At 41.6% G+C, this 23,525-nt stretch overlaps 1 protein-coding gene across 2 annotated transcripts in view; it reads right to left on the bottom strand.

The window, feature by feature from the left end:
- Positions 1 to 7,416: 7,416 nt before the first annotated feature.
- The window catches only part of il1rapl2 (interleukin 1 receptor accessory protein-like 2), a 443,889-nt gene continuing 427,780 nt past the window's right edge, over positions 7,417 to 23,525 (bottom strand). The window contains exons 11-18 of one of the 2 annotated variants that reach the window (XM_085361114.1): positions 18,988 to 19,100; positions 11,285 to 11,430; positions 10,597 to 10,674; positions 10,365 to 10,481; positions 9,434 to 9,556; positions 7,930 to 8,160; positions 7,737 to 7,767; positions 7,427 to 7,515 (exon numbers count right to left, since the gene is read on the bottom strand). In XM_085361114.1, the coding sequence (XP_085217240.1) occupies positions 7,427 to 7,515; positions 7,737 to 7,767; positions 7,930 to 8,160; positions 9,434 to 9,556; positions 10,365 to 10,481; positions 10,597 to 10,674; positions 11,285 to 11,430; positions 18,988 to 19,100 (928 nt within the window). Of the gene's footprint in view, positions 7,516 to 7,736; positions 7,768 to 7,929; positions 8,161 to 9,433; positions 9,557 to 10,364; positions 10,482 to 10,596; positions 10,675 to 11,284; positions 11,431 to 18,987; positions 19,101 to 23,525 lie in introns of both variants that reach the window. The other variant, XM_085361123.1, reaches the window with a different exon arrangement.

Here is a 23,525-nt window from a genome sequence, read left to right as displayed (position 1 = left end):
TTCCTACCAGATCTGAAACAGTGCATCACTGAGCTTCTGGACAGTCTGAGGTGCTACCTGGTCGCACTGATGGAGCAAAACATAGCACCTCAGAGGTGTTGAAAATTGATCTTTCAGGCAAGAGGAACAGAGGAAGACCACAGAGAAGGTTCATGTTCATGTAGCGAAGGGGAATATGCTGGAGGTGGGTGTGATAGAGGCAGTGATGACCTCTAAAGGGAAGAGCCAACTTGGCAGACTAAAATTGTTTTGTAGTATTTGGGCTTTATCTAATGATCTAATGATGTTACCAGAAAATGTCATGTGGAACTGTCATACTGATCTCACTGTGACTGCTACTGGTTTCAGTTGCATTTTGAGATGAGTAGTGTCAGCTGTTTGGAGAGAAACTGTACTTTGAACTGTGCTTTTACCTTTATTTTTATTTTTGCAGAAACTTGAGTGCAAGTAAACTACATAAAACAAAATGCTCTGTTATTACAACATCCGTTAGCATGCACTAGATTAATGTTACTGACTAAGGTCGATTGATTTTAACATAATTTTTAACGGCATCACATACTTTGTTTTTGGTTTTTTTAAAGTTGTTGTTTTTTTGTCTACCCTGTAACCACAGTCTTTAGCGGAAGTGTTTAATCTACCTTTTGAGTGTGTGAACATTGCAAAGATTCAAAAGTTCTTGCATTTTTAAACTCAGCTCGATTTGATAACACAGGAAGTGGAAACTTGTCAGCCGCAGTCGAGACGGACGACTGCCTGAGAAAACTATCATTTGTTTTGTCTCGTGGGATCTATTTCTGCTGTGGTAATTGACTGTAGTGTAGAAGTCATCAGTTTTTATGAAACTGTCTTTACAGATTTCCCAAGCTGCTTAAAAACTGGGAATGTATTCAGTATATTTGAAGTGTTTTTATTTTCTAACACACGGGCTCAGCTGATGACTCAGTCTTGCTGTATATGGTTTTGCAATAAGTGTTCACATTCAAGCTCAAGTAAAACCTGTAACATGCTGTTAATGCTGTTTGTATAAAAAAAAACAATGTATAAATGTCACATGTAACTGATGTAACTATTTAATAAGTGCTATAATGTTGTTTATCTATCCATTTTCTTCCTTATCCGGGGCCGAGTCGCGGGGGCAGCATCCCAAGCAGAGAAGCCCAGACCTCCCTCTCCCCAGCCACCCCCTCCAGCTTATCCGGGTGAACACCAAGGCGTTCCCAGGCCAGCCGAGACATATAATCTCTCCAGCGTGTCCTGGGTCTGCCCCGGGGCCTCCTCCCGGTGGGGCATGTCCGGAAAACCTCACCCAGGAGGCGCCCGGGGGGCATCCTTGTCAGATGCCCGAACCACCTCAGCTGGCTCCTTTTGATGTGGAGGAGCAGCGGCTCTACTCTGAGCCCCTCCCGGATGGCTGAACTTCTCACCCTATCACTAAGGGAGAGGCCAGTCACCCTTCGGAGGAAGCCCATTTCTGCCACTTGTATACGCAATCTTGTTCCTTCGGTCACTACCCACAGCTCGTGGCCATAGGTGAGGATAGGGGATTGACCGGTAAATTGAGAGCTTCTGCATCACTGCAGCCGCTGCACCAATCCGTCTGTCAATCTCCCACTCCCTTCTCCAATCTCTCATGAACAAGACCCCAAGATACTTAAACTCCTCCACTTGGGGCAGGGTCTTGTCCCTGACCCGGAGTGGGCACTCCACCCTTTTCCGGCTGAGAACCATAAAAATTATGAACAGAATCAGTGACAAAGGGCAGCCCTGGCGGAGCCCATCACCCACCAGGAACGAGTCTGACTTATTGCCAGCTATGTGGACCGTAGCAATGGGCCAGACACCCCATACTCCCAGAGCACCCCCCACAGGATCCCCCTGAAGGACACGGACGAATGCCTTCTCCAAGTCCACAAAGCACATGTAGACTGGTTGGGCAAACTCCCATGCACCCTCAAGTATCCTTGGGGGGATAAAGAGCTGGTCAAGTGTTCCACGATCAGGATGAAAACCGCATTGTTCCTCCTGTATCCAGGGCTCTAGACTAACTTTTTGCCATGGGCGTACCGGTACGCCTAACTTTAAAAAGTTAGGCGTACCGGCACAAAAGTTAGGCGTACACAAATTTTATAATAATTTATATAATATAATGTGTTTTTCTGGATACACTGTGCTTTTTCAGCATTCAAAGACTGATGACACCATGTCCGAGCACTGGCTATGAATTTCAGAAGGATCAGGCCTTAACTTAACAGAAAAGTTAGCAATGGTTCTTTTCCTATTACAGCTACATCCACTTCTGTGGTGCCTAGGCTGCTCACTAGGGCTGGGTATCATCACTGATTTCTATAATCCATTCGATTCCGGTTTTCAAAGTCCCGATTCGATTCAACTTAGCCTCAGACAGTCAGAAATATTATAATTCTGATCATTTATCAGTACTGACTTCTTCAGAATTGTGAACATCACAGCAGATGCCTTTGTGTGAAAGTAACTGAGAATAAAACACAGAAAAACATGAAGGAGATTTTCCCTGGTCTGGCTTTTTATAGCAGATAACCTTAAAAATATTCTACAATGTTCTGCATATAAAGTTTAAATTTCTTCAGTATTGAATAACAGAAAAAATAGGCTTTCTTGTCCGAGGTCATTTAAGTGAAAAAAAGAAAAGAAAAAGACAGCAGCCACAGCGCTGTAAACAACGGTAGACTGGTGGGTAATAAGCGAATTAATAATACAGAAAACAGAGATTGGAAACAGGAAACTGTTCTTGAAGTACAGAGAGAGATAGAGAGAGAGAGCTAGCTGTGCATGAAGTGTGATTTTAATAGTCGTGGAAGCAAAACAGCAAAATTCATGACGACATTGATCAAATGTGAAGCGCAGTTTGCTGCTTCTTTTGCTGCTGGCTCGGTGAATTTTGGTTGGAGAGAGATAAAACCTGCAGCTCAGAATCAGCGCAAAAAGATGTAAACACAGCGCGGACCGCACGCATCAGAATCGCTAAGCTCCGACAGCGTGTCCGTCTACGGGTTGTCGGGTGAGAAAGCCAAGAAAGACAAAGCTGATTCTGATGCGTCGGGTCCGTTCTGTGTTTACGTCTTTGTGTGGAATCCGTGTACCTGCTCTCATTTGCTGTTTGGTTGTTGTTGAAATGGTTTTGTGAGCTTTAATCTGAGAATCTGGCGTTTCTGGCAAAACACAGTTATATTTAAAAGTCGATTCAGGATTTAATGAATTGATATCGCTTTATTCAAGCTACTCACCTCCCACTTCCACCTGCACTTTCAACTGGATCACGGCCAATCAGAGAGGTCCCGCCCCTGACTATCTCTGATTGGTTTAGTCCACGATAGGGGCAAAATGTGTGTCTGTTGTTGACCACAGGGAAGGTTGCAGATTTTATTTTATTTTTTTTGCTACCTGAACAGTTGGTCGCACAGGTGCAACCAAATATTTTCTTTTAGTCGCACCACTGAAAAATTTGGTCGCATTTGCGACCAAATTGGTCGCACTCTAGAGCCCTGTCCTGTATCCGAGGTTCGACTAACGGACGGACTCTCCTCTCCAGCACCCTGGCATAGACTTTCCCAGGGAGGCTGAGGAGTGTGATTCCCCTGTAGTTGGAACACACCCTCCGGTCCCCTTTTTTAAAGATGGGGACCACCACCTCGGTCTACCAGTCCAGGGGTACCGCCCCTGATCTCCACGCAACATTGTAGAGGCGTGTCAACCAGGACAGCCTTACAACCTCCAGAGCCTTCAGGAACTCAGGGCGGACCTCATCAACACCAGGGGCTCTGCCACCAAGGAATTATTTAACTGCCTCAGTGACCTCGCCTCCGGAAATTGGCGGGTCATTCCCCTCATACCCAGACTCTGCTTCCTCCTCGGAAGACGTGTCAGTGGGATTAAGGAGGTCCTCGAAGTATTCCTTCCACCGCCTGACAATTTTCTCAGTCAACAGCACTCCACCCACACTACACACAGTGCAGGTTGAACACCGCTTTCCCCTCCTTAGTTGCCTGACCGTTTGCCAGAATCTCTTCGAGGTAGTCCGAAAGTCTTTTTCCATGGCCTCTCCGAACTCCTCCCACACCCGAGTTTTTGCTTCCGCCACCGCCCGCTTGGCCTATCTATCTACCTATCAGCTGCCGGAGTCCCACAGGCTAACCAAGCCCAGTAGGACTCCTTCTTCAGCTTGGTGGCTTGGTTACCACCACGACAGGCACCAACTACCTTGTGGCTGCAGCTCAGTGCTGCGGCTTCTGCAATGGAGGAGCTGAACAGGACTCAATGTCCCCAGTCTCCCTGGGAATGCTGTTGAAGCTCTGCTGGAGGTGTGAGTTGAAGATCTTGCGGACCGGGGCCTCTGCTAGATGTTCCCAGCACACCCTCACTGTACGTTTTGGTGCGCCAAATATGTGGTGTAGCCGTGGGTCCTTTGCAATACTCACTTGGTCCCTTGAAAAGGTGGGGAGCTACTGTTGATAGTGTTGATCCCGGTGAAGTGCCGCAATTGCAGCCTGAGGCTACGTCCACACTAGCCCAGATAGATTTGAAAACTGCGTTTCCGTCTGAAAACACTCCACATCCACACTAGTGTTTTCAGTCGTTTTCACAGAGTTGTGTGTCCACATTGAAATGGATGAAAACGCCTATGTCCCAGTACTGCGCATGTGTGAAACGCAAGAAGATTCGACCTGCCTCATTTCTGTCTGTCGTTTATTTACTTTCTGGCTCTTTGAACTGTTGCGGCAAAAGGTCGAGGAAAAGCACCGAGTTTTTTAAATGGACTAACAATGAGGTGGAGTTGTTGCTGCGAGTAACACAAAAGTACAAAGTTGCAAAAGCAAGTGAGAATTAAGGAATTTGAAGAAATGCTATCTGGAGCATGTACAGACTGATATTAATCTTTAACAGGGCTGTCAAAATTGAGAGCAAACAAAACAACTGCTGCCCTCCACTATCTTAGTATAATTGGTCACATGACGGCACCCAAATGTATGTGTTTTCGAGAGCGTTTTGAAAACGCTGCGTTTTCCTTCCGCGAAAACGCCATCTCAGTGCGTCTCAGGCGCTCTAAAAACCTGCTTGCTCCAGGCCTGTTGGACAGCTTCACTCCTTGTGCTCAACTCCATGCAGCGCATCTTGAAAATTTGGATAAGGCAAATGTTTTAGTTCATGCCTTTCGACACTGGGCAAAGAACTATGTGTCACTGAGTAAGCTAACAGCTTACAAGGAAATTTAAGTGACCATTGGAGAAGAGGATAAAGCCATGAGAAGTGCAATTCGAAGAAAAGGATTCGTGACAGGGGTGAAGCAAAGTAAGCTGACAGTTGGAGGAAATGCCAGACCGCTTGCGAAATCACATCTGGTTAAGCAATAAAAACAAAATGAGAAAAAAATAGTTGTCCGGGAAAAAAAAAAGAGAGGAAAAAAGTTGACCATGTCAGACAACAGTGAATCCAAAATCTATAAAACAACTCATATAAGTTTTATTTGCTCGCAGTTAAATTATTCAACCAATATATCCAAAGAATAGTCAAAGAAATAGTCAGAAATTAAAGGACAACCACTATACTGTATATTGCCATTGAATATAACAACTGAAATAATTAATTATTGTATCAAACAATCTCAAATATCCAGAATTCATTGGTTCTAATAAGACAATGACAGTAGCTCTGTGTAAATTCAAAACATTACCCACTTTGCTTAAATATTATCTTAATAATCTTGTTTTTCTTTTTTAAAGCTCACAAAGAAGAATGTGGTCTGATTCAGCTCGGAGTACAGCTTTTTATACAGTGAAGCCCCCTTTTGGCTGACTGGTAGTGGTAAGGTTCAAAATATCAGTCCGTTAGCAGGGTCGTACTGCCGTAAGACATCCATCCATCGATGAAAAGAGAAACACAACAAAGGCAACAAAAAAAGTGGCTGTGGAGCCATCAGAGAACACTTAATGTGAGTGTTAACAAAAACTGTAGGGAACAAATCACTGTCATGTATAGGTCTATACAGAGGTTATGGAAGCTGTACAAAGATTATTGTAACAAACAGACAGTAAAAACAAAGCCTGGTAAAAATTCTCAACAACCTTCTAAAAGGATAAAACCCTTAAATAAAACGTGACAAAATAAATAACCCAAATGTTTTTGGAGGGACACCTCCTTTTTTTCCTTTATCAGTTTTTATCATTGAATCATGGCCAGACAGAAAACAAATATACTGTATCAACATAGGATGTTTATACCCTCCATATTAAAAGAGGCTTCGACAAATGATTGTGTCATTTACTCTTTTATCTATGTTTGTTTGATTATTATTCTTTTTTTTAATCTAAATGGGTGGTCATGCAAATAGAAAAAAGCCAAGTCCTTTATGCTTTTAGCTTGGTGTTAAATCTGACAGTTCATCTGTTGGTGATGGACTGGCTGGTTTCCAGTCTTGCTGTGCCCTTAAACACACTTACCTCAAGTACTAGCTATTCTTTCAGCCAACTAGTCTATGCAACTAGCTAGTTTCTACCTAACTGTGCTTTCTCAGTCATTAAGCAGCTTCAGCCTTCGCTTTATGTGTCACCCCCTCTTGTTTTTCTTGCTGAAAAACATTTCTCAAGTCTAGTTCAGCTCCTGAGAGCCAAACCAGGTAGCTATATAGCTTGCTGTAGAGCAATATTTCAAGAGGTTGACTAGTTGATTTAAGGTGGTCTGGTATTCCAAAATCATTGCTTGATGTCTGCTTTGTCTGCCCGACAAGCCACCTAGTCAACAGGTAGATGAGAACTCGCATAAGTAGATCAATTGGCATTCTTAGATTACGCTACGTCTTGTTTGTCTGAGCTGACAAGTCAACTGGTTTTCACAGCAGCTGGTTTGTGAGCAGACTTAAAAGGTGCTGTTTTAGTGCTCCAAGATCCAACCTGCCTGCCTGTTGAACAAATAGAGTACTATAGACGGTGGATACCCACGATTGAAGTACTCAGGATGCCTTCGTTAACTTCTCTAGTTCTTAAGTTTCCTAATTCCTTTCCACAAACTCAGCATGACCAGTCAGGAACTTTTTGCCAGTGTGTCAAGGACACATGGTCATGCCAGCAGTGTACATTCCAGCTGGCATCAGCCTGTTACCAGGTAATAGGTCCAAAATCAGAGTGCAATCCTTTGTATAATCCCAGTCTTTCTGTAAACAGTTTACAACCACTCTCCTAATAAGTGTGACACCAAGCCTTCTGCGGTCTTTCGGTAGTCTTTTATTCACAGCTGGGAAGGAGTAGCCCAAAAGCAGTCGATGGGCAGTCCAACGCCAAGTCTGCACACAGTCCAAAAACCTGATGAAAACCAGACGACCCGCCAGTCTACACGAATCCAGTGAAAAGCAGTCTGTATTCCAGTATCAGCTGAGAAGTCCAACTACCAGATGTCAGAGCTTAGTTCTCTGCTGGTGAGGGGTACAAAGGTGCTGTTCAGGTGGAGTTCTGGCTTCTTCCCAAGGGTATTGCTCTGTTGCACCTGGGAAACACACAGCACCACCATGATTAGCACTAACCTTGCCATATAATGGTGCTTCATTTTATGGTATGACAAAATATTGCATGCCAATACTGTGCCTTGACTTAAACATAAGAACTGTACTGCATTTCGTTTCCCAGTCTGTTAGAATAAGCATGTTTTCAGGCTAGATGATATGAAGATATTGTTTTCTTTCTATATTCTCTTTTATTCAAACAGACCTCTTGTTCCCCAGTGAACTGCTCTGAACCCCTGGGGAGAAGAGAGGATTTATTTTTATTGTGTTTAAGCTCTGAGTACATGCAAACAGATAACAGCAAGCAAACTTTAGAAAAGGATACACTGTGCTGATGTTGGGTGCTGGGGACTAACTAAGAACATCATACGTATAAGTGGCTTAGTCTTTTCTCCCACCTGTCCATTCAGCAGTGTCATAGGGATATTGCAGTAGACATGGCGCCCCCCGGGGCCCAGAGTGGAGAACTGCACTGTGGAGGGAGGTGGAAGTGGGGGTGAGGGCTGTGGGGGAAGTTGAAACTCATAGCTGCGGCAGAAATGCCGCATTTGAGCTGCTGTAGCACTGTGACCCCCTCCTAATGGCAAGGTCATCTGGTTGTAGTCAGGGATCTCTGTTGCCAAGGCGACCTGTGTGTAAAAGACATGACTTTCTAGTAACTTTCATTAGCTTCAGCATTATTGCAAGAGGCAACTAAATATGAAGCATTCATCATGAAAATGCTGTTTGTAGACTTCTGTTAGCTTCTGGGTGAACTATGAAAACAAGATAATTGTAAATTAATGAAATAAATGTAAATGAACTTAAGTGTAATGTGTTAAAATAATTCAAGCTCGAGTTTCACTTATTTTTCAAAATAGAGCTAAACACAGGAAAACGTGAAATCCCCGAATTCCGTCTGATATGAATTCAAAGGCAAGTTTTAAACAACTGAAACAAACTTTCTAGTCCAAACTGTACATTTGAAAACACAGCAGTGGAAACATAAGAAGTACAGAAACAGTTAGAACATAGTCACAAACATTAAAGAGAGATCCATGGCAGTCAAAGAATTCTGAACTGAACTGGTGGTAGAAAAACTTGTAAAACTTTATCATAGGACAAAGTCAGAAAACTTTTTATTCAGTTTTTATTAGAGTTGACCGGTGGTTTATATACATGCAGTTTTAATGTCCTGGTGACCAAAGCCAAAGCCTCATCAGAAATGGTCTTAGTGGAAGGATGGCTCTAAGAAAGTCATTGGGGTAAGGGATGGAGACAGGGAGAAAAATTGAGGTATGGCAAATTACCCAAAATTGGACTACAAATCATTGGCAAGAGGACTTGAATTCAAATGTGAAATGGTTCGAATTGTAATCAGTATGTACAAAAGTGAGTGGCTACAGTCACCGGTAAACCTGGTGGAGGCTCCGTCATGGTTTGAGGCTGCATATCAGCCAGTGATGTTGGAGAGCTTTTTTAAAATTGATGGAATTACAAATGCAGAAAAGTACAGTCAGATTTTGATCCACCATGTAAAAACCATCTTGAAAGCATTTGACTGGCACTGGCTTTTTCAGTATGACACTGATCCCAAACACACTGTAAAAGTCCAGTAAAAGTGTACCTGGATAGAAAAATGCACAATGAAGCACTATCAGTCATTGCATGGCCTCCCCCAGATGCTGGAGCTCAACATTCCTTCTTTCCTGTCCTATCAAACAGGTAACAATGCATTGTTCCTGATCATCTGCTCTCACAAGGTAGCCCAAAGTTCAGGAAAAAATTAATTTACAGGTGTAACAACGATCAACTAAGTCTGTGTTTTTAAGATTAATGTTGTCATAGTGCAGTGCCAAGGTCACTGATTTGAGAAAAACCATCTACTAATTAATAAAAGTTCGAACTAAAAGACGTGCTGACCTGATGGTGTCCATGCCGACTCTCATTAGGGGGCACCAGGGAGGCAGAAGTGGTTGTCATGGCAATAGTGGAGACTGTGGTCTGTAGGTCACCAAAGAGGCCCTGTTCACCAGAATCCATTACCTGTTAACACAGAGATTCCTCCAACAGTGAGTCAAAATTCGATCCATCGATTCCATCCATCCATCCTCCCTCCCTCTGTTGGAGGTTATGGGGTGCTGGAGTCTTTCTTTGCTAACAGTCTTTTGCAAGGTCAACGCAGAGAGACATACAATCATTCAACAACTTTATTCAGAGTTTCCACCTATGGGTGAGTAGCATAATCTAAGCCCTGGTGCATAAAATAATTTGACACACCTTTACACACTTAAACACCATCTAGATTCCATGACATCAATTATTAGAGTAGAAGAAGACATTAGAATGATATCACCACGCTGTTGCGGTTGTTGTTAATATTCTCTGTGTAGCATCATTCTTCAGGAAAGAAAGCAGCAGGAAACATTTATTTGCTAATCAGGGCATACACAACCTGAGGCATGGTAAACATCTACACATTTTGCTTTGCTGTGATTCCAATTTTAATACATTACCTGTGTTTTGCAGACATTTTAAAGGCCATCTGCCTGTTTGAATGCGCCCAAGGAAAGAGTACATCTCAGTAGAATTTTTTGGCTCCCATGCATGAAATGGACATTATTAATATAGGTATAGATCAAGATGTCTGAGTTTAAGGGTTTCTATAATGACACATGAACAAATTCACATGCTATCCAAAATGTTTTTATCACTTATAGTCGCACATGTATTGTAGACTTGCTTTTTTTATGAAATTTCTTTTCAGAGGTCATAAATCAGTCCCAGAGTGGAGGCTATACCACTGTAGAAAGATAAAGTATATCGAGAATACATGAAAAAAGACGCAGTGTACCTGACGTCTGGACAGTGTCTCTCTGCGTTTAGCGGGCATATCGTAGACCACCTGTTTCCAAAACTTAGATGACAGCTCATTGCTCTTAGGACCCCTCCACTTGATGATGGATAAAACCTGAAGAGAAGGAGACAAATTACAAAAAAAAGATTTTGCCATTCTGGCCGGTGATAACTCTTCAGGTCACCCCATAAACTCTCCATCCTTTCATTCATCCGCTCTTTCTGTATACCTTGATGGTATGTTTAAGTGCCTCCACCTCTTGGTAGTTGATGACATTCTTCAGGTCTGCACACTCTATCATGATCACCTAGAACACGGAGAGATTTCTAAGCAGAAGACCTTCGCCAACAAAACTCTCCATATGTAATAATGCAATGTCCGGGTAGGTTCTCAGTAATCCAGGTTATGGTAGTAGTAAGAGCTTGAACACAGAAGGTGAATGAACTTCTTTAAATTTGTAAAGATATTTCACCTCTTATTCAAGCAGCTTCTTTAGTTCTAAAAACAAAAGGTGGGCAGCTCCAAGTATTTAACCCCTAGTAGAGGTCGTCTCTCAGTTATCAGCCACCTGCAATGAAGTTTTGAGATCCAGATGCTTAAACACCCAAATCATACTCAGACGACCTCAATAGGTCACATGATGGGGTGGGACAGTCCCACAGTGGTTTTATCCTTATTTTTGGCTTTAATTCATCTGATGACTCACATGATCAATAGTGGGCCAACAACCACAGCTAGCGTTTAAATACCTGGGACTCTCCACCTTAACTAAAGAAACCTCTTGTGAGGTCAAAGGTCTTCACAAACCTAAAGAAGTCTTCTTGCCTTCTTTTTTCAAACTGTTAAGAATAATAATGCAATCAAGTTGGAAAAATGTCTGTCCTCTAGATTTTTACCGTTGACCTCTGAATTCATACCTTGATCTCCCCAGTAACAAGCATGGAGTGGAGGCGTGTCTCTATCTGGAAGATGCTCCAGCCTCTTTTGGCGACAAACTCTGGCGTTAAAACGATGATCAGACGTCTGCTCTGCTCCACGCTACGAGCCAAGTCCTCAATGTAGGCTGGGAGAGACACATGGAGAGTAAGAATAATGAATAGAGAAGGGACAACTCGGCAGATGGCCCCACCCCCTCCTGAGCCTGGTTCTGCCCGAGGTTTCTTCCTGTTAAAAGGGAGTTTTTCCTTCCCACTGTCGCCAAAGTGCTTGCTCACAGGGGGTCATATGATTGTTGGGTTTTTCTCTGTATGCATTATTGTAGGGTCTACCTTACAATATAAAGGGCCTTGAGGCGACTGTTGCTGTGATTTGGCGCTGTACAAATAAAATTGAATTGAAATTGAAAAAGAAAACTTTTCCTTTCATTCTGTTATTACTAAAAAGTTTCCATGAATATCCACATGATGGTGTAATACCAAGTTTCCTGTGTCTCCAGATTTTGTTGTGAGCCAAAACAGAAGTGACAAAAAAGCAGGTTAATAAGCTTTCGCTCTTAATATTGTCAGTGCTGAACTAATCCTGTAACAGTCGTGCATTTCTTTCTCCAGAATTACTGAGAGGTTTTAATTCTTGTTGGATTACACGGAAAGCTCCAGCAGCTTTGACGAAGACAAAGCAGGAGGCAAGAAGTGAATTACCATCACAGTATGTAAGGGAAACATCTCGCACAGCAACACTTGCCCCCGCTTCCTGCATGTGTCAAGTTCATTCGTCCATACATGCCTGAGGTGAGTGACGGGCGGATATAACGGAGTGACAGAAATGCTTGTGCAAGAACTTTGGCTCTGACACAGCACGATGCAGTCAGCTCTTAAATGGGGATCAGAGTTGTGCTGAGCCACCATCGCCGGTTGTTACTTATAACTAAGTGAGGAATATGTGAAGTTGACGAGGAGAAGTGGCAGGTGATGGGATGTGGACGGTGAGTTAATATGAGGTGAAGCTACTATGCTTCAGCATTAGAGTAGCCTCCACGCCAAACCCAGTGAAAACCTGTCTTAACAAACAACCCAATTACTTTTTTGCAACAGTGTGTGTGTGTGTGTGTGTCTTTTCTTGGAACACATTGCTCATTATTTCTAAAATTTGTAGTTACAGAAAAAGTATGAAAACTTTGTGTTCATTGAACCACGGCTCCCCCCACCCCGTCTAAATACCTCTCTCTTTCTCCATCTCTGCTAACTAAATTAATGACAGACTCTCCAACAACACATTGCAATTTCACGCTCAATTTGAGGGGCACAAATAGTACAGTACATCTCCAAATTCATTCTCTTTCTTTTCTGTTTCTCTTGGTTTGCCTTTCTGCCTCTCTTTTTTTACATTTTCCCTCTCACATTAACACCTCCTTGCCTCTCTCTTGCCCTTGACTGCTTCCTGCTCCCCCATTTGTGAGGATTATGTAAATCAATTAATAAAATAACCAGTGACCCTGTACCCACTGCTTTCTGTTCCTTGTTATTTATTTCTCGCTCTCCTGTTCATTTCAGAGGGTTAAGTGGAGTGAATAATTGAATGGTGTGTTTTGGGTCGCATTGCTATGCTGCTCTTTCAGCAGCTTTGGTTACCAAAGAAAAGACTCTTGTTCAGTGTAGGCATATTTAAACCTGGAAAAAGTTACATGTTATATGCACAGGGGATATTTGTTTTTCGGATGTTTTCAGGGCAAACACAGGAAATATGACTTTTTCGTCTGCCGGGTGCGTCGGGAAGGGGCATAATTTTAGCTAAGGTCACGTAAAGTGTGGCTTTTCATTATGAACCATACTTAAGTAAACATATTTATGTATTTTAGGAGAAAATGTTAAATAATTCAAAGAGCACATATTAGCATGTGTCTTTTGTGCCACATTATACGGTTATTTCAGTCGGTGTATATTTTTTGGTTTGATGTTTTGAGGACAAGGAGACGTGGGATTTTGGTACCAAAATGCTAATACACAGGAAATGATAGCTGTATTACTTTATTTCACGCATTAGACCTCAGAGACCTCAGACATTACTAATTAGAATTAATATCCTATTTATTTAGATTTATTTATTTTTATACTACCTTTAATTGGACTGTCCAGTTTGCTTCCATACTGGTCTAGAGAGGCCTTTGCAGGATGTGCTCTTTTAGGTTTTTCTTTGAAAGCTACATATTCATTATATAAGACAAAGCAGTCAGTTTGAGGCAGTGTTAGGGACACTGCTTAATAAATACTTATTTAAAAACGTATTATTAAAATAATTAGAATGACACATTCCTCAAAGTACCACAGCAATAAAAATTATTTAGCATTAACAAACCACAGTGTACATGTTTAATGTTGATCAAAGGAGCTTGTAAAGAAAAGCGTCTGGACTTCTTTAAGTTGCTTGAAGACGTTTCACCTCTCGTCTGAGAAGCTTCTTCAGTTCTAAGGTCAAATTGTGGAGAGTCCCAGATATAAACCTAGTGGGAGTTTCCCCCCAAAGAGGGACAAAAGGACCCCCTGATGATCCTCTAATCGCCTGAGCCAAGATGTGAAACTGGGTGTGGGTCCCAATCAGCCAGAGTTTCGGGTGAGTTCATTGTGAAACCTGGCCCCACCTTATCATGCGAATTCATATCTGGGACTCTCCACCATTTGACCTTAGAACTGAAGAAGCTTCTCGGATGAGAGGTGAAACGTCTTCAAGCAACTTAAAGAAGTCCAGACGCTTTTCTTTACAAGCTTCTTTGACTACGATGACCTGGATGACTGAGAACCTTCACAGACATACGTTTAATGTTGATGTTTTTTTGAGATATCATTTGTATGAATTTGAGTGTTATATTGTTATATGTAACATGCATAAAAAAAATGTTGATAATATATTTTTAATTATCCAGATTACTTTAGGAGTCTAGGCGGAGATATAGAAGAGACATACGAACACAGACTATGATCGTAATATTTGTAACCATGTTTTTGGCCACTTGGTGAAGTCAATACTTACTCTGCTCTCCTTCTGACTTAGTGCTCAGTTTCCTTGAATGACTGAGTGAACTTTCTGGGCTGAAAATGTCTAAGGACACATATTGAACACTTCTGGTTCATATGACCCACCCAGCACTACACATTGTTCATTTTTTGTTTTCGTGCCCCACTCGCCCTCTTCCTTTGAATGTATTCACTCTCCAAACCGCAGCCTCATTTCATGCTCAACCATCTACCATTATCTAATAAAAATGCTGTCAAACCTAAAATAAGGATGTTGTCCCAGCTAGTGAACTAGTGATTAAGTGCAGAGGGGTGTATAAACACAGAGGGGAAGCCCCCAGCAGCTTAGGCCTATTCCAACGTATCTAAGGGTCGATTCGGGGTCAGCTGATGCAGCCCTAACTACAAGCTAATATAAACATATTGGACAACTTCATGCTCTCAACTTTGATGAAACGGTTTGGTGATGCCCCCTTCCTGTTCCAACAAGACTGCACAACTCTGCACAAAGGAAGGTCCATAAAGACATGGATGAGTGAGTTTGGTGTGGAAGCCTTGACTAGCCTGCACAGAGTCCCAACCTCTGTGGTCAACCAGAAAAAACACCTTTGGGATGAGACTGCGAGCCAGGCCTTCTCGTCCAACACCAGTCTGACCTCCCAAATACAATTCTGGGAGAACAATCAGATAATCCCATAAACACACTCCTAAACCTTGTGGAAAGACTTCCCAGAGGAGGTGAAGCTGTTATATCTGCAAAGGCGGGCTGACATCTAGATTAACAATGGGATATCCCTCAAGTTCATAAGAGAGGTCAGAGTGTTGGAAGTGCAAGATTGGTTTCACACATGCTACCCAAAACGACACAAATGTTTTTATGGGCTTTGCACCAGATATTATTAACAATACCTGTGTGAGCACCACATCCTGGTTTGATGACAGTCACATCTTTGCTACAAAAGACGTCAGTTGTATTTAGTGCCATGTTACCACATTGTTTGAGGTGTCTATATCTATATCTCTATATATCTATCTCTATAAATATAGAGAGATATATATATTGTTGTGGAAATTTTCCACTTAAATAAAGCCTGCAAATGAGCGGTGAGCGGTAGCTAACATTCTTTAATCCAAACACACAAAGACAGCAGACAATCAAGCCTGATGGAGCCCCTGCATGTCCGCGGGACAGACGGTCAGCAGAGTTCTCTGAGTCTAGCATGGCTCTCAGTTAAATACCTTCTTCAGGAACAAAAGGCAGTACACAGCTGTTTCACACCTTAAGGTTCACACTCCCTTGCTACTTCCCAGAGTCCTCGAGGAGACAAAAGACTCTGGTCTGCTTCCCCCAACTTCCTTACTACACCCCCACCATTTGTCTTACTGTATGGGTGTCAGACATGTTAAAATCCAGTGGCACCAAGGCATTATACAATAAAATAATGTGATTAATACATAAGTAAAAGAAATTCCTATACATATCTCTCTCTCTCTCTGTATGTATGTATATATATATATATATATATATACATACATACACAGAGATGGGCAGTAACGCGTTACTTGTAATCTGATTACTTTTTTCAAGTAACGAGTAAAGTAAGGGATTACTATTGCAAAAACGGTAATTAGATTACCATTACTTTCCCGTAGGAACGCTGCGTTACTGCGTTACTAAAACCGTGATTTTTTTGCGAGAATGTCTCACGACAGTGACGTAAGCGAGTGCGCCGTTAGTGACAACAGCTGTGTGCAGATCAACAATGGATCACATATCGATTGTGGGAGAGAGTATGAGCGTGCAGCGTTTAAAGCGTGGAAGTACTGACCTTACTTTGAGTTTGATTCCATAAAAAGTGACAAAAACATTAGCGTCCATTGTGCGTGGGAAGAAAACTTCTTTTTACAGCGAAAAAAACCCCTAAACTTCCAAACAAGCACCGAGTGCGCAACGACGTAATGGGAAACTCACAGAGAAACTCGCGGATTCTTCAACTGACCGCAGCACACCTGCACCAGGGTAAACCACCGCCTACGCCAGTCCTGCTTTACAGGTGAAAACAGAGCAAAAGGGCCGCTAGTCTTTGACTTTATTTATTTTCTGCTGTGTTTTACTTGCATCTATTTGAAAGAGTGAGTGTAAACACAAAAAATATTTTATTTTATGTGCTGGAATGTGCAGAAAATAGCTTTAAATGTTAAACTAATTCATTCAAGTCAGAGAATGTTGCATATAATTAAATTTTTGCTTGATGCATAAAGTTAAAAGATTAAAACTAATAAAACAAGTTAAAAAAAGAGACTTTTCCATTTGATTACATTTTGTATGATGGATTATGCAGAAAAAGTAGAATTGGGCTGAAAGATCTATCCTTTATCACCTATTCAGGTTGAAAATCGTGTTTTTAAAAAGTAACTAAGTAACTAAGTAATTAATTACTTTTGAAAATAAGTAATCAGTAAAGTAACGGGATTACTTTTTTGGGGAAGTAATCAGTAATCAGTTACTGATTACTTTTTTCAAGTAACTTGACCAACACTGTGTGTATGTATATATATATATATTAGGGGTGCAACGATATTCGTATCGATATTGAACCGTTCGATACAGTGCTTTCGGTTCGGTACGCATATGTATCGAACAATACAACATTTGTAATTTATTTTATCAATTTTCCTTCTGACGATGCTGTCTGTGTTGAGCGCTCAGTGAATCTGTGTTCGACTACTCCGCCTAGGCTGCACTGTCGAGCGCAGATCCACTGAGCGCTCAACACAGACAGCATAGTCAGAAGGAAGAGCGCAGGGCAAGCTAGCGAGACAGAAGTTAAGCTCTCCTTGCAACAGGCAAATTGAACCTCATTCAGATCTGGCGTTTGGAATTATTTTGGTTTTCATGTGACGTATGACCCTGAAGGTAAGCGAGTCATGGACTAAAGTAAAACAGTATGTTGGATGTGCCACGCAATGCTCAATTACATGGGTGGGAACTAGTGTGTTAGCGCAGTTAGCTCGTTAACGTGTTGGCCGTCTAGCCCCATGCACGGAGCGATCGGCGGTAGCTCGTTAACGGAGATTTGCCGTGTTGTGGCGTTAAGGTCATTTCAACGAGATTAACCTGAAAGCACTAGTGGGAACACAACGAATATGACTGCACATTTACACCGACATCATCCTAGTGCAAAGACAAGTGGAAGCAGACAAAAAAAAGCAAGCATGCTACTAACTTTAGCCGAGTCATTTAGACAGCTGTTAGCACATGATTCTCCTTATGCTGCTGAGAATATAGCCCAGAAGAAGCGGATAGTATAGCTTTTATTTTGGAAAGAGGCATTTCTCTGTAATAAACTCTCTTTTCCAAAGATGAGTGATTCCTCAATCAGATACAGGGCTTGCAATATCGCTAGCCCGACGTCCCGGAGCTAGCGATTTTTTCAGTCAGGCTACCAAAATCTATCTCTTCCCTGCCCGTCGGGCTATTGTAGGAAAAATATATGTCAATGCTTTTGCATTCTTTCAGAAATGTAGCTGGGTAATTATGTCATTGGCATCGGTGAGCCACTGTCAATATGTGACATATTGAAGTCGCGTTTGAATTTGCGCTTGTTTTTTTGCTTTCACTTTGCAATCGTGCGAACTGTGTATAGAGAGCGACAGCACTGATCTGTGAGTGATGATAATTTGTGCACCAATTCCTCTGACATCGTCTTATTAATCGTTAGCTTACTATGCAAACATGACAAGTGAAATCTCCCGCAGCAAGCTTAAACATGTGAGAGGTTGATCGTGCAGAGAATCGCTGAGCTTATGTGAGTCCGTGTGTAAAAGTAGCAGTATATATATTTTAGTTCTGCTGAGCCAAATAAGACAGGTCGGGGTGAAGAAGTGACAGCCAAAGAAAAGCTTACCACAAAACGGAGAAGTTATGACAAATCAGACTATAAGGCAAAAAGAAAGTGCAGCTTTATGGTTTCATGGACAAAAGAATTTTTGTGGCTGCAATATGACGAGCTAAATAACCAGGGCTGCACATAAGTGGTCCGCAGGTGCGCATTCGCTGTCAAAATAAAAAACACGCACAAGGGTTAGGGTTAAATTTAAAAACTGTACTTTTGAGTTAAAATATATATTTATAATTTTAATAAATGACAAATTAAAAAGGCATGAACATTTTTTTGTATCGAAAAAATATCAAACCGTGACACCAAAGTATCGAACCGAACCGTGAATTTTGTGTATCGTTGCACCCCTAATATATATATATATATATATATATATATATATATGTACTGTATATATAAATACAGTATGTGTGTGTTTGTGAATGTGCCAGGTTTGACCAGCATATTTTCCCCTCCAGTTGGACAGAGTGACACAGGAGCCAAGAAATGATGACAAATTGTGAGAGGGTACAAGCATGCATGCACGTGTGTGCGTACGTGTGTGTTTGTGAACAAATAAATGAAATTGTGGTAAGGCATGTGGTACATGTGGCGTACATCTGAGAGCTGACATAGATACGTGTGTGGCTGTAAGTGTGTTATGATGAAGATCCACATATGTTCTTATTTATTCTGACAGAGAGATGAATTCTGGGTAGCGGGGATTGGAGTTACACAGAGAGAGAGTGTGTGTGTGCATGTGTGTAGGTAGATACACAGATTTATACTTACTACTGCTGGGTATTAAATCTCTGTCTGGTATAAACAGCTTGTATCCATAATGTTTCTCCAAAACATCCGGCAAGATCTCCAAAGCAAATGTTTCCTCGTCGCTGCTCGTCCTGCTGGGAGAGGGAATAACAAACATGGCTCCAAATTCAAAATCAGATAACAGACAAATCAATCAGCGAATGCACTTAACTACAAATGCCTGCACACAGGTGGAAAATTAGAGGGGAACCCATCGTAAAGATGTGGGCTGCCCTGCTCTGTTAAACTCCACAGGAGAGATGGAGCACTACATTCCAGAAGATATTCCCTCATTTGATGTGCAGACGAGCACGTGTTGCATCTTCGTAGCTGATCTTGTGAGTACAAAGACTGTAGCACGTGATTACATCATTTTCTTCTCAGCATGCAGATCACTGCATTGTCATCCAGGAAGGAGCCACTTCCATCAGGACAGAGATGTTTAATCAGAGTGTAAAGGTGAACGCTTTGAGCAAATTTGTATTGATTCACGGTGAGCCTTCCTTCTGAGGTGACAAGTAAACTGAAGCTATGCCAACAGAATGCTTTCCTCAAAGTAACGGAGCCTCTCAATCCCCTCACTGTAGGGCTGTCAGGTTTAGTTTTTTGCATTTAATTTGGTCAATATCAAACATCTGCACATTTTATGAATTTATTTATTCATTTTTTGATTTTTAACATGACCAGGCTTACTGCTAACAATACAACAAGTAGTATTTTAATAAACATGTCTGTAGCCCAGACAAAATTTTGGCTAGCAAGTCCTTTTCATGTGGCTGCCACGCTTCGATATAAAAGGGAGGTTTGTCTAAACCGTTTCAACCACAGAAGCAAAGAACTATGCTCACAGGAAGTGTGTGTGTATATATATATATATATATATATATATATATATATGAAAGCTAGTTTGAGCCACCATGGCATCATCTAGGGGTTACTGAAGCCTTACCTGTGGCTTTTTCTTAGCTTTTTGAAACCAGAGGCAAGGCAAGTTTATTTGTATAGGCAAGGCAAGTTTATTTGTATAGCACAATTCAACAACAAGGTGATTCAAAGTGCTTTACAGAGACATTAGAAACAAGAACAAATAAAAAGCATGATTTAAAATTGAATAAAACAAGCAAATAAACTAACTAACTAATTAACAAACAAACAAACAACAGTATATAAAATCAAAACAGATAAAATCAGAACAGTAGATAAAATCAGTAGTTAAATGTAAGTTTTGAAATTTAAGCTTAAAGTGTGGATTTGGTGCTTTATTCAAATGCAGCTGAGAACAGGTGAGTCTTCAACCTGGATTTAAATAAACTGAGTGTTTCAGCTGATCTGAGGCTTTCTGGGAGTTTGTTCCAGATATAAGGAGCATAAAAGCTGAATGCAGCTTCTCCGTGTCTGGTTCTGACTCTGGGAACTGATAAAAGACCGGATCCAGATGACCTGAGGGATCTGGATGGTTCATACTGGGTCAGGAGGTCATTGATGTATTTTGGTCCTAAACCATTCAGAGCTTTATAGGCCAGCATCAGAACTTTAAAGTCTATCCTCTGACGGACAGGCAGCCAGTGTAAGGACCTCAGAGCTGGACTGATGTGGTCCACTTTTTTGGTCTTAGTGAGGACTCGAGCAGCAGAGTTCTGAATGAGCTGTAGTTGTCTGACTGATTTTTTAGGTAGACCTGTAAAGATGCTGTTACAGTAATCAAGCCTACTAAAGATGAATGCATGGACTAGTTTTTCCAGGTCCTGTTGAGACATCAGATCTTTTATCCTTGATATATTCTTGAGGTGATAGTAAGCTGACTTTGTTATTGTCTTAATGTGTTTTTCTAAGTTTAGGTCTGCATCCATCACTACACCCAAATTTCTCGCCTGGTTTGTGGTTTTTAGATGTATAGATTGAAGTTCTCTGGTGACCTGTAATCGTTTTTCTTTGGCGCCAAAGACTATTACCTCAGTTTTGTTTTTGTTTAGCTGGAGAAAATTGTGGCACAACCAGTCATTGATTTCCTCAATGCATTTACCAAGAGCCTGTACAGGGCCTCGGTCTCCTGGTGACATTGTGATATATATTTGTGTGTCATCTGCATAGCTGTGATAGTTTATTTTGTTGTTGTTTATAATCTGTGCCAGTGGGAGCATGTAGATGTTAAACAGAAGGGGTCCCAAGATGGAACCTTGGGGAACTCCACATGTGATACTTGTCTGCTCAGATGTGAAGTTACCTATTGATACAAAGTATTTCCTGTTTTCTACGCATGTTTTGAACCAGTTTAGTACAGTTCCTGAAAGACCTGTCCAGTTCTCCAGTCGTTTGAGTAATATGTTGTGGTCAACTGTATCAAATGCTGCACTGAGATCCAGTAAAACTAGGACTGACATTTTTCCACTGTCTGTATTCAGACATATGTCATTAAACACTTTTGTCAGAGCGGTTTCAGTGCTGTGGTTCTGTCTAAAACCTGACTGGAAGGCATCGTAGCAATTATTCTGTTTTAAGAAGTAACTGAGCTGTTGGGAAACTGCTTTTTCAATGATCTTACTTAAAAACGGGAGATTTGAGATCGGCCTGTAGTTGTTCATTTGTGTCTTGTCAAGATTGTCCTTTTTCAGTATAGGTCTGATTACAGCAGTTTTTAGTGATTCTGGAAACACACCTGATAATAAAGAAAAGTTGACGATCTGTAACAGGTCTGACTCTAAAGTCTTTGAGACCTTTTTGAAAAAACTTGTTGGCAGGACATCTAAACAGCAGGAGGAGGAGTTCAGTTGACCTAAGATGTCCTCCAGGTCTTTGCTGTTAATAGGTTGAAACTGTTTGATGGTGTTTAAACAGTTTTTTGGTGGACACAGTACATATCCTGGATCTGCTGTTGATGTACCAATTGCTTGTCTAATTTTTTGGATTTTTTCAGTGAAGAATTTGGCAAAGTCATTGCAGGCCATGGTCAAATGAAGTTCAGCTGCCACTGACACAGGAGGGTTTGTTAGCCTGTCAACTGTAGAAAATAAGACCCGAGCATTATGGCTGTTTTTAGTGATGATGTCAGAGAAGTAGGACCTCCTTGCATTCCTCAGTTGTAAATTATAATTGTGAAGTTTCTCTTTATAAATGTCATAATGAACCTGGAGGTTTGTTTTTCTCCATCTGCGCTCAGCTTTCCTACACTCTCTTTTTTCATTTTTCACCAGTGTGGAGTTTCTCCATGGAGACTTTTTCCTTCCAGAGATAACCTTCACCTTAATGGGAGCAATAGTGTCCATTACATTTAACATGTTAGCATTGAAGCTATTGACGAGCTCATTGACTGACCCTCTGGGCAGGTCAGGTGTTAATGGGAAGACCTGGTTAAAAATTGCACTACTGTGTTCAGTTATACACCGTTTTGTGATCACTGTTGTTGATATATTTATGTGGGCTGAGATTTTACTTTCAAAGAAAACACAGTAATGATCAGACACGCCCACATCAGACACAGTAACCTTTGAAATGCTCAGGCCTTTGGAGATCAGTAGGTCAAGAGTGTGTCCTCTATTATGTGTGGCCTCTGTTACATGCTGAGTCAGCCCAAAGTTGCCCAGAGTGTTACTCAGGTCTTTAGTCCCTTTGTCCTGAGGGTTGTCCACATGAATGTTAAAATCCCCAGCAATAATTACACAGTCAAAATCAACACAGATCACAGACAGCAGTTCACTGAGGTCATTAAAAAAGTCTGTGCAGTATTTGGGAGGCCTGTAAACATTAAGAAACACAACTTTGGATGGGGCCTTCAGCTGTAAAGCCACATATTCAAAAGACTGAAAACTTCCAGGAGATAGCTGCTTACATTGAAATGATTCATTAAATAAGACAGCAACCCCTCCTCCTCTCCTGCTCACCCTGGCCTCACTGATAAAACTGTAGTTAGGAGGGGTCGTCTCGATGAGAACAGCTCCACTGTTACTTTGGTCCAACCAAGTTTCAGTTAAAAACATAAAATCAAGGCTGTGCTCAGTGATTAAATCATTAATTAAAAATGTTTTCCCAGCTAGAGATCTAATGTTTAATAAAGCCAACTTAAGTGTTTTAGAGGTATTACTTGTCCCCTCATGTTTGGGAGCAGTCTGTGGCACACAAGGTATGTTTACTATGTTTAAAGATCTTTTAGAGTGCAGCTCTCTGTGTTTTGACCAGGCCACATGTCTCCTGTCACCTAAAAGTACAGAAATTTTAAAACCTTCTAGTAAACAGGGTCCCAGCTTCTCCTGGGAAAAGTCATCACTGCCATAATCCTCACAGCCCGGACCCTCCACACATCACACATCAGACTGCGGAGACAGGGCATGAAGAGGAACTAAGGGGGGCGAGGCTGGGCAATGTGACTTCGATTGCTCTGTTGAGGGTGGGGCTCGATGGCGAACCTTTGGCCGCTCTGGTGGGGGGTTTATGGGGGACAAAAAGGGATTGGGACGGGGGGTAGATCTGAGCCCAGCATTGACCCGCTCCATCATCTCCTCAGTGAATTTCAGGTGTGGGGAGGA

This window comes from Diplotaxodon limnothrissa, linkage group LG2 (genome assembly GCF_057381915.1).
Source record: "Diplotaxodon limnothrissa isolate DT_005_m linkage group LG2, D_limnothrissa_male_GT1.1, whole genome shotgun sequence".
Classification (NCBI taxonomy): domain Eukaryota; kingdom Metazoa; phylum Chordata; class Actinopteri; order Cichliformes; family Cichlidae; genus Diplotaxodon; species Diplotaxodon limnothrissa.
The sequence above is the reverse complement of the archived record's forward strand: the minus strand, read 5'-3'. Positions and strand labels throughout refer to the sequence as shown.